Genomic DNA, 11,720 nt, shown 5'->3' on the forward strand with positions numbered 1-11,720 from the left:
TATATATATATATATATATATATATATATATATATATATATATATATATATATATCTATAGATATCTATAGATATCTATATATATATCTATCTATCTATATATATCTATATCTATATATATATATATATATATATATATATATATATATATCTCTATAGATATCTATAGATATCTATAGATATATATATATATATCTATCTATCTATATATATCTATAGATATATATGTCTATGACAACAGAAGAGGTGCACAGTATCGGTGTGCAGTCATGGCAGACATTTTAGCACTCGTGTTCAGGTCTTTTGTGTCACAAACAGACCCCGGACCTCCACCCTGCGGCTCCCTGGTGGTCGGAGACCCCGGACCTCCACCCTGCGGCTCCCTGGTGGTCGGAGACCCCGGACCTCCACCCTGCGGCTCCCTGGTGGTCGGAGACCCCGGACCTCCACCCTGCGGCTCCATGGTGGTCGGAGACCCCGGACCTCCACCCTGCGGCTCCATGGTGGTCGGAGACCCCGGACCTCCACCCTGCGGCTCCATGGTGGTCGGAGACCCCGGACCTCCACCCTGCCGCTCCCTGGTGGTCGGAGACCCCGGACCTCCACCCTGCCGCTCCCTGGTGGTGGACCCCGGGACCTCCCCGGACCCCGGACCTCCACCCTGCCGCTCCCTGGTGGTCGGAGACCCCGGACCTCCACCCTGCCGCTCCCTGGTGGTCGGAGACCCCGGACCTCCACCCTGCCGCTCCCTGGTGGTCGGAGACCCCGGACCTCCACCCTGCGGCTCCCTGGTGGTCGGAGACCCCGGAATCGGCCGCTCGGTGCTGCTGCTCGCGGCCGTGACGGCGGCCTCGGAGATGGGGCTCAAAGTGATGTTCTTCAGCCAGACTCCGATCCAGAGCCTCCCGGGGTCGCTGCAGAAGTCTGTTTCAGGCCTGAGCCCCGAGAGTCTAAAGGTAGTACTATCTGTGTGTGTGTGTGTGTGTGTGTATCTGTGTGTCTGTGTGTGTGTGTGTATATCTGTGTGTGTGTGTATGTGTGTGTGTGTGTGTGTGTGTATGTGTGTGTGTGTGTGTGTGTGTGTGTGTGTGTGTGTGTGTGTGTGTGTGTGTGTGTGTGTGTGTGTGTGTGTGTGTGTGTGTGTGTGTGTGTGTGTGTGTGTGTGTGTGTGTGTGTGTGTGTGTGTGTGTATCTGTGTGTGTGTATATCTGTGTCTGTGTGTGTGTGTGTGTGTGTGTGTGTGTGTATCTGTGTGTGTGTGTGTGTGTGTGTGTGTGTGTGTGTGTGTGTGTATATCTGTGTCTGTGTGCGTGTGTGTGTGTGTATATCTGTGTGTGTGTCTGTGTGTGTGTGTATATCTGTGTCTGTGTGTGTGTGTGTGTGTGTGTATATCTGTGTCTGTGTGTGTGTGTATCTGTATCTGTGTGTATCTGTGTGTGTGTGTATCTGTGTGTGTGTGTGTGTGTGTGTGTGTCTGTCTGTGTGTATATCTGTGTGTGTGTCTGTGTGTCTGTGTGTGTGTGTGTATATCTGTGTGTGTGTGTGTGTGTGCGTGTGTGTGTGTGTGTGTGTGTGTGTGTGTGTGTGTGTATCTGTGTCTGTGTGTGTGTGTGTGTGTGTGTGTTTGTGTATATCTGTGTCTGTGTGTGTGTGTGTCTGTGTGTGTGTGTGTGTGTGTGTGTGTGTGTGTGTGTGTGTGTGTGTGTGTGTGTGTGTGTGTGTATCTGTGTGTGTATCTGTGTGTGTGTGTGTGTGTGTGTGTATGTATGTGTGTGTGTGTGTGTGTGTGTGTGTGTGTGTGTGTGTGTGTGTGTATCTGTGTGTATCTGTGTGTATCTGTGTGTGTGTATCTGTGTGTGTGTATCTGTGTGTGTATCTGTGTGTGTGTGTGTGTGTGTGTGTGTGTGTGTGTATCTGTGTGTGTGTGTGTGTGTGTGTGTGTATCTGTGTGTATCTGTGTGTGTGTATGTGTGTGTGTGTGTGTGTGTGTGTGTGTGTGTGTGTGTGTATCTGTGTGTGTGTGTGTGTGTGTGTGTGTGTATCTGTGTGTATATCTGTGTATCTGTGTGTGTGTATCTGTGTGTGTATCTGTGTGTATCTGTGTGTGTGTATGTGTGTGTGTGTGTGTGTGTGTGTGTGTGTATCTGTGTGTGTGTGTGTGTATCTGTGTGTGTATATCTGTGTCTGTGTGTATCTGTGTGTGTGTATCTGTGTGTGTGTATCTGTGTGTGTATGTGTGTGTGTGTGTGTGTGTGTGTGTGTGTGTGTGTGTGTGTGTATGTGTGTATATGTGTGTGTGTGTGTGTGTTGCTGAATCCCTAGACAGCGACTCATTGGCTGCTTCTCACCTCATGGCTGAAAAAATGCATCATAGTTTTTCTTGATTAGCTAAACTCTGCGATGGCTAAGGAACTCTTTGGATGACTTTTGTAGGGCTTCATGTCAACAAAAATGAGGAAAAAAGCTCCCAAAATGTAAAAAAAAAAAAAAAAAAAAAAGTGACACGTAGTAACAAAAGCACGTCAGTAATCTCTCCATATTTGGCCCTCGGTGGGATCCTCTTTTTCCAGTGTGGCCCTCTGGGAAACGGAGTTTGACCCCCCTGCTTTAAAACAACAGCTGATAACTAACTGCTGAATCTCTGCAGCTGTAGACTCACCAGATTCATGAGCAGCTACTGGGACTCAGTCAGCTTCTGCCTGTCACTAGTTTCCATCCACATGTTTTTATCCAAATTAAGCGATATTGAATGAAAAATGCCGTCTAAGGAAATCCGTTCGGTCTCATCGGATTTTATCTTGATCGATATATATATATATTCGGCTTATGTGATAAATGCTGATGCAAACGTTATTTTCCAAATAAATTAATGAATTGCAATTAAGTTTTAGGTCATTTTATGGTTGAAACTCACCACAAAACAAAAAAGAAGTTGTAGTTCATTTCCGCCCAGTATTTCCTCTCTGTTTACATACAGTACAGGCCAAAAGTTTGGACACACCTTCTCATTCAATATGTTTCCTTTTTATTTTCAAGACTATTTACATTGTAGATTCTCACTGAAGGCATCAAAACTATGAATGAACACATATGGAATTATGTACTTAACAAAAAAGTGTGAAATAACTGAAAACATGTCTTATATTTTAGATTCTTCAAAGTAGCCACCCTTTGCTTTTTTATTAATAAGGGAAATAATTCCACTAATGAACCCTGACAAAGCACACCTGTGAAGGTAAAACCATTTCAGGTGACTACCTCATGAAGCTCATTGAGAGAACACCAAGGGTTTGCAGAGTTATCAAAAAAAGTAAAGGGTGGCTACTTTGAAGAATCTAAAATATAAGACATGTTTTCAGTTATTTCACACTTTTTTGTTAAGTACATAATTCCATATGTGTTCATTCATAGTTTTGATGCCTTCAGTGAGAATCTACAATGTAAATAGTCATGAAAATAAAAAGGAAACTCATTGAATGAGAAGGTGGGTCCAAAGGAGCGTTCACCTTTTAGATGATCTGGATCAGATCCCGTCGCAGCTCCCTTGGTCTCTATATTAACAACTACTTCTGTCTAGCAAAACTTTGTTCCAAATGTTTGCTTGAATCTTGTGCGATTCAGTACGAAAATGAACAGAAACACCTTTAAAATGTCTCAGATCAATTCCATACACCAGCACGTGACGTTGTTACCCAACAGGTTTTTATTCACTTTAAAGCCGTCGGATGGAAACACACTTTCACACTCAGCTTTATTCACAGGAGGTTTTTTACCGAACTTCAGATAATTTGATTGGAAACTTAGCTAATGCCAGTTTCTTGTTTCCAAAGAAGATCCAGTTCTCCTACCCCCGGACACTGGAGGAGCTTCTGCAACAGGTGGCCAGCCTCCACGAGTCCTGCAACACGTGTCCCACGCCGGCGTCCCTGATCATCGTCGACAGGCTGGGGGGCTTCCTGCGTGGCTCTGGAGGTGACTTTGTTTGATTAAATAAAAGCAAGTCAACAAACTCAACATGTCTGGCCCTCGATGTGGTTCTCAGGTTCCAGTGTGGCCCTCTGGTACCCCTTTCCCACCAGGGCAGAGCTGGTGCTGGTTCGGAGCCAGAGTTAGGGCTGGGAAAAAAATCGATTTGATTTAAAAATCGAGTTGGTAGGTCAAATCGATTCATATTTTCAAAAAATTGATTTTTTAGATTTTTTTTTTTAATCCAAATACAGTATAAATAATTTGGATGTTTAACAATTTTTGTTGCACACTGCACAGTGGCTTTTCTGTTAGAGGAAGGGTTTGTCTTTGCAATTTTGTTTATGTTGATGCACTTTAATTTAATACAATAAATATATATTTTTAACATATATTTACAGTTCACAGTTATTTTGTCAAGATTTAAAGTGGTGCTTTTGCAGGATTAATTGTGGAGAAACTCAGTTTTACAGATGGTTAATTAACTACTACTACTTATATTGTGCTTTTCTAGTCTTAACCACCTCTCAAAGCTCACAGCTCTGTCAATTAAATCAACTCATCGATTAGTCGACTAAATCCTATAAGTGTTAGTGGACTAAGGAGATCTTTAGTCCAGGACAGCCCTGGTTTCAAATCGGTTCTTTGTTTTCGGACCACCAAAGCACCGGCTCCAAACCAGTAAAAGTGGTTCTTAAGTACAGCACCAAATCAACCGGTTCTTTGGAGGCTCGTCAGTCGAGCCAACTCTGAACCAGCACTAGGTTCTTGTTGGTGGAGAAAAGGGGTCTGGGAGACTGAGTTTGACCCCCCCTGTCCCACAGCGAAATCTCCTTTTAGATTTCACCCGTCAGACTTCAGACATCACTACGTCTTCTTAGTTTAGTTATTTAAAGAGATTTTGTTCTTTCTATTTAGAGATGTGTCTGTTATTTGAGATAGAATACAGTTTCAGAGTCCCTTCTGAGAAGAGGACACGTCTGTTGGTTTGCACAGTTTATAGAAATTAAGGAAGATTTTTCACCCTGAGAAAATGGTATCATGTGACGTTAAAATCGTGATTTGAATTGTAGGGGTGGGAATCACCAGAGGCCTCACGATACGATATCATCACGATACTTATGTTACGATACGATATTATTGCGATTTTAAAACATATTGCAATATTCTGCGATACATTGCAATGTATTACTTTTTTTTTTCCAACTTCAAATGTCCCCAAAGGAAAATGTTGTCAACATTTGTTTTATCAAAAAAGATAAAATTCTCTGTCTGTTCATCTCACTTCAATTGTATTTCTGCAAAATGGGGATTGTAAAGCAGACAAACTGACCAACACATATATCATAAAAGATCCATACTTGGCGTCTGTGTATCGATACACTATTGCCACGAAAAATATCGCGATACTATGCTGTATGGATTTTTCCCCCCACCCCTATTGAATTGGGAGTTGAGTGACCCCACTCACCCTCTTCATCATAAAATTTATGAGAAGCAATAGGTCAACTGAGAATTAAAAGGGAAAGGTACAATAAGTCATTTGTGCCTACAGCGATCAGACTGTATAATGACCATGCACATTGTAGTACAGTAAGTACTTTGATCCCGCACTGGCACTTTAACTGGATGGTAGATCCAATTTTCCTTTTTTGACAACCACTCCTAGTTATTTTTGTATATTTTTAGTAGTATATTATAGTATTGTTTATTTTTTGTATTGTGATTGTTGACTTCTGTTATTGTCATTCCCATTGTACGGTTACTGTTTTGTTGTATACATGTTTATTGGTTTGTCTGGGGTGTCTACATGTTTAGAGAATATGTTGTGACAAGAGTGCAAAATGAATGACCACATGAATTTCCCCTTGTGGGATATATATGGGAAAGTTTACCTTGATCTTGAGTTTATTGTTTCAATTCACGATTTCTTCTTTTTTTTTGGCTCTGGAGGCGGCAGCCACACCGGCCCCCTCCCAGGCGAGCCGTCCCGCGCTGCACACCTGGCGGCGCTGCTGTGCGACAGCGCCGCCTTCCTCACACGACTCCTGAAGCAGCGCCGCCCGAGCTCGGCCCCGTGCCGAGTCATCGCCTCTTTCCAGCCAGAGCGGGACGTGGTGCGAGCCGGCACCGAGGCCTCGGCCACAGATCCAATCCTCGATGTTCTGGATCGCTACTTCCAGGTACTCATTAGCAGTGTTGTGGCTGAACTAGAGCTGCTCCCTCTTAGTGGATTAGTGGACTAATCGGTGGTTCTGGTCTTAGTCAACTTAGATCTCTGTAGTCCATTAGTCATGTCTGATGCTGTTTTCATGCTGAATGACTTATTTCCAAGAAATGTACGATATCATCTCTGGTAAACACTAGAATTAAAGTGGTGCTTCAACACGACTCTTTGTGGAGAAACTCAGATTTACAGATCTGTCGATTAAATCAACTACCGTATTTTCCGGACTATAAGTCGCACTTTTTTTGCTACTTTGGCTGGTCCTGCGACTTATAGTCAGGTGCGACTTATATATCAAAATATATATAATTTAACATGTTTTTAAATGTTAATTCATACTGAAAACATTACCGTCTACAGCCACTAGAGGGCGCTCTAGGCTTGTGACAACTAGAACGCTCCTAAAGACAACTGAGAAAGAAAAGAGACAAACTGCAGGTAGTAAAATATGCAGCCCCGAAAACGGTAATGGAGCAGCAGAAAGAGAGTTTGAAATGAGAGAGAAACTTATGAGGGAGACTGGAGAAAAGGTGACTCTTACTGCAATGAAGAAAACAAAGAAAGCTAATCGGCTAATCGGCTAATCGTGGGCTGAAAGAGGAAGGAGTCTGGAGGGGCTCGTTCACGGTGCAGCTTCGTCTCCACGCCTTTTAATACCTCCATGCTCCACGCCCTGCTAGCTAGTTGTTCTGGGTGCTATTGTATAGTTCAATAACTGTTAATGTGTTACGTTAACATACCGGACACCTACCGTATTCAGCGTATTGTTCTGTGTGCTGTTGTGTAGTTGAATAACTCTTGTATTTATAATCTAAATAAATGCGACTTATAGGTTAATATAATAGGTTGCAGCAAAAAAAGTTTGGACACACCTTCTCCTTCAATGAGTTTCCTTTTTATTTTCATGACTATTTACATTGTAGATTCTCACTGAAGGCATCAAAACTATGAATGAACACATATGGAATTATGTACTTAACAAAAAAGTGTGAAATAACTGAAAACATGTCTTATATTTTAGATTCTTCAAAGTAGCCACCCTTTGCTTTTTTTGATAACTCTGCAAACCCTTGGTGTTCTCTCAATGAGCTTCATGAGGTAGTCACCTGAAATGGTTTTACCTTCACAGGTGTGCTTTGTCAGGGTTCATTAGTGGAATTATTTCCCTTATTAATAAAAAAAGCAAAGGGTGGCTACTTTGAAGAATCTAAAATATAAGACATGTTTTCAGTTATTTCACACTTTTTTGTTAAGTACATAATTCCATATGTGTTCATTCATAGTTTTGATGCCTTCAGTGAGAATCTACAATGTAAATAGTCATGAAAATAAAAAGGAAACACATTGAATGAGAAGGTGTGTCCAAACTTTTGGCCTGTAGTGTGTATATATATATATATATATATATATATATATATACTGTATATATACTGTATATATGATGTAGTCGCTGTCTGCAGCACCGTAGAAACAGAAAATAAGTAGCTTGATCATAGGTAAAGCAATAAATAAAGAATATTAATATAATCATATGATTCTAGGGAAAACAATTGATTTGATAGTCTGGCTCTCAGCAGACTAATGCTCAATCTTTTTAACATTTTTAACTTCTCTATCGTCATTGTGTTAAACCAGCCAATAGCGCACCAGGTGGATAAGCCAGTTTGTGATTGGTTCCCGCAAAATTTGTAACGGAAGCAGGATAGATAAACGTACAGGTGTCCAGCCTGAGCTGCATGGAGGAATCAAACCCCCGGCAGATAGGGCTGGGGTTACCCCGTCTATCGATTTGAAACATCGTTGCAAAAGAAATCACGATGCATACGTGGATCTAAGTCCAGTATGTCCCCTGTGGGCGGAGGCTAACAGTTCCTGGTTACAGAACCACGAGACATAAAAACAGGTTTGTACCATCGGCAATCACTCCGTTAAACAAACGGTAAAATTATTTACACAAAACGCACACGAGCCCTTTGGTCTGACTGTCCTCTATTCCTCCTTTTTCTATGTTTTACTACCTGTTTTTATATGTGTTAATGTTTAATGTGTTGTGTGTTATTTTTAATGATGTCCTGCCTCTTAGACTGTAAAACTAGTTTACCCATGGGTACCAATAAAGTAACCTAACCTAACCAAGTTCAAGTTACTTTATTTATACCCCAAGGTAGATTTTGTTTGCAGTAGAGTCACACATCATCACAGCATCACACATCATCAGAAAAGTTCTTATCAGTCCAGAATAAAATACATAAACCTACATAAAAGACGAGTTAACACTTGTGCAAAATATAGCTATAACTTGGTCCTCAATGTAATGGCTGCAGGAACAAAAGTGTTTTTGTGTCTTTTTGTTTTACACCCGGGGATCATAAACCTTCGTCCAGAGGGGAGAAGCTGGAACTCTGTGTGCAGTGAACTAGTTCTGCGCTGTACCTGTTTTGTGTACAGGGTCTCCACGTTAGGCTGTGGCTCACCAATCAGTCTGCTAACCCACTTTACTACTTGGTTGAGTGAGTTTTTATTTTTCACATTGAGGTTCCCGAACCAGGCTGCTAGCGCAAATGTTAAAACAGATTCAATAAAAGCGTTATAAAAAAGGATCACGATGGATTTATCAACATGGAATTTACCCAGTTTCCTCAAAACAAAACAGGCCATGACTTACGTACCAGTTCACAGTTAGTTTCAAATGTGAGTTTGGAGTCTATTATCATCCCCAGGTATTTATACGAATCCACACATTCAACAGTTTGACCCTTGATTGCTGTAGTTTCTTGTATTTGGATTGTTTTTTTCCTAAAAATCAATCAGCATGTCATTTGTTTTAACTACATTTAGTTAAACCTAAATGTAGTTAGTTAGTAACCTAACCTAACCTATCTCCCCCTCCCACCCCCACTCCTAGGTGCGCTGCACTCTGGACCGAGAGAGGAGTTATGAATCTGCAGCAGCCGGACCCCAGGAGGTGTGGCACGTTTACCTCTCCGGGACCGGCCTCTCTGGGCCCGGGACCGGCCTCTCTGGGCCCGGCCTCTCTGGGACCAGGACCAGCCTCTCTGGGACCGGCCTCTCTGGGACCAGGACCGGCCTCTCTGGGCCCGGCCTCTCTGGGCCCGGGACCAGCCTCTCTGGGCCCGGCCTCTCTGGGACCAGGACCAGCCTCTCTGGGACCGGCCTCTCTGGGCCCGGCCTCTCTGGGACCAGGACCGGCCTCTCTGGGCCCGGGACCGGCCTCTCTGGGACCGGCCTCTCTGGGACCGGCCTCTCTGGGACCGGCCTGTCCGGGACCGGCCTCTCTGGGACCGGGACCGGCCTGTCCGGGACCGGGACTGCTGCCCTGACCGAAGACTGTGAGGACAGACCAGCTGTGGCCCAGGAGTGGCAGCTGTCCATTTCTCCTGATGGTTCAATGGAGTTTAAGTTGGTTTGAAAGTGTCGCAGTGGGAGAAAAAGGCTGAATCTCCGTTCCCTTAAACAGCCCCCCCAGCCCCTCCACAGGGAAAGAGAGGAAGGGTCTCAGGGTCTTCAATTGCATCCACGTTTCTAGTGGTGCACGATATATCGGCCGCCGATATAATATCGGCCGATATGGTGATATTTTTTTAACACATCGGTGTCGGTTCGATGTCAAATTATATATAATTGTATAAATATTTAATTTTTTCTTCTGAAAATCTGATGAGTCATATTTTGCACACAGGTAAAGGTGCCTAATATCATTTTGGAAAATAAATAAAGTAAAAAAAAAAAAATGCATTTTGGAAAATAGTTCATTTGATTATCATAAAAAAAAAGTGAGAGGAGAGAGAGAGAGAGGAGAGGTTTTGGTTTTTTGGTTTTTAAAGTCCCTTTATTGGACCATTTTCAGATAAGATTCACAGTCACAGAAAATCAACAGACACAAACAAAAAAAAAAGAAAAAAAAAAAAACATTAAAAACCAAATACTATCAATACAAACTTTGTGCTTTTTTTCCAATCAAAACCTAACCACCAACTCTCCCTCCTCCCCCACATAGCATAACACCCCCCTCACAGCCCACAAACCACTAAAAACCAGCAAATTGTCCATCATCTTGTAGTAAGCATGTTCCACCCTCAACCGGCCTGGACCAGACCTTCCAGCACTGGTACTGGCTCCACACTTCCAGCCCCTGAGTCCGGTTTCTGCGCCAGAAGCCAGATGGCCAGTTTTGCCGTTGCAAACAAAAAATTCAGTAAAATGTGAACTGTCCTTTTGTGCTTTGTGTATTTTGGACCAAAAATGAACAAGTCCAAAGAAAAAACCTCTCCAAAACCCTGCACCCACCTTTTAAGAACACCCAACAGATCTGCCAACCGAGGACATTGGACAAACAAATGTGCTAAAGTTTCCACCTCGTGACAAAACATACATCCCTCCCCCAGCTCGGGATGGATGTGTGCTCTGTATCTGTTCGTAGCTATAGCCCCACGCACAATCCTCCATTGGAGGTCGGCTTGTTCAGGGAACGCCAACTGCCTTTCGGGGAAACCTCCGGACCAAAGAACTCAGTCCACCTCGACTCCTTCAGCTCAGCCAAAAACCGTATGTTCAGGACCTTTATGCAGGTATAATATAACTCTTTCTTCCCCGCATCTTGAAACTTGCCCAATTGAGGGGTTGAGAAAGACAGTAGCTGACCCGCCTCCTCCTGCCATCCCCCCACAGATGGGGTAATGGTCAGAGAGGGGAAACTGTACTCCCATCCCTCACTCCACTGCTCACACAGGGACCGATTCTCTACCAGAGTTCGCTGAGGTGATCCCAGGGCAGCACAAACTTCTTTCACCACCCTGTCGATCAACCTACTGGAGGTGATGTTGCTCCTCACTCTCAGCACATCAACAGAGATCGCCGTCATCTTCATCAGGTGACCCAATTTAGTACACCCAGCCTCTCTGAGACTGGCCCTCAGGCTGGCTGACTGCAGTGTTCGAGTCCTCAGGAAGTTGTTGGAAAACAAGGGTTGTTCAAAAAGCCACATTCCTGGAGTTTCTTTTACATCCCGAGAATGTTGGAGTACCTGCCACGCAGAGAGAGGAGGGAGAGGAGAGAGAGAGGAGAGAGAGGGGAGAGAGAGGAGAGGAGAGAGAGAGGAGACGGGAGAGAGAGGGGAGAGAGAGAGGAGGGAGAGGAGAGAGAGGAGGGAGAGAGAGAGAGAGGAGGGAGAGAGAGGAGGGAGAGGAGAGAGAGAGAGAGAGAGAGAGAGAGAGAGGAGAGGAGAGAGAGGAGAGAGAGGGAGAGGAGAGAGAGAGAGCAGAGGAGAGAGAGAGGAGACAGGAGAGAGAGGGGAGAGAGGGGAGAGAGAGGGAGAGGGAGAGGAGAGAGAGGAGGGAGAGGAGAGAGAGAGAGAGAGAGAGGAGAGAGAGAGAGGAGGGAGAGAGAGGAGGGAGAGGGAGAGAGAGAGAGAGAGAGAGAGAGAGAGAGAGAGGAGGGAGAGAGGAGGGAGAGGAGAGAGAGGAGAGAGAGAGGGGAGAGAGAGAGAGAGGAGGGAGAGGGGAGAGAG

The 11,720-nt window shown here is 44.0% G+C and overlaps 1 protein-coding gene across 1 annotated transcript; it reads left to right on the forward strand.

Annotated features, from left to right (window-relative positions):
* The first annotated feature begins 269 nt into the window (after window positions 1–269).
* On the forward strand, window positions 270–9,754 carry swsap1 (SWIM-type zinc finger 7 associated protein 1). The gene is made up of 4 exons (XM_028599075.1): window positions 270–956; window positions 3,831–3,972; window positions 5,920–6,149; window positions 9,099–9,754. Exons 1-4 carry the CDS (start codon window positions 270–272, stop codon window positions 9,621–9,623), a joined length of 1,584 nt encoding a protein of 527 aa, XP_028454876.1. The 3' UTR covers window positions 9,624–9,754.
* The last annotated feature ends 1,966 nt before the right edge of the window (window positions 9,755–11,720 follow it).

This window comes from Perca flavescens, chromosome 15 (genome assembly GCF_004354835.1).
Source record: "Perca flavescens isolate YP-PL-M2 chromosome 15, PFLA_1.0, whole genome shotgun sequence".
In the NCBI taxonomy this organism is placed as follows: Eukaryota; Metazoa; Chordata; class Actinopteri; order Perciformes; family Percidae; genus Perca; species Perca flavescens.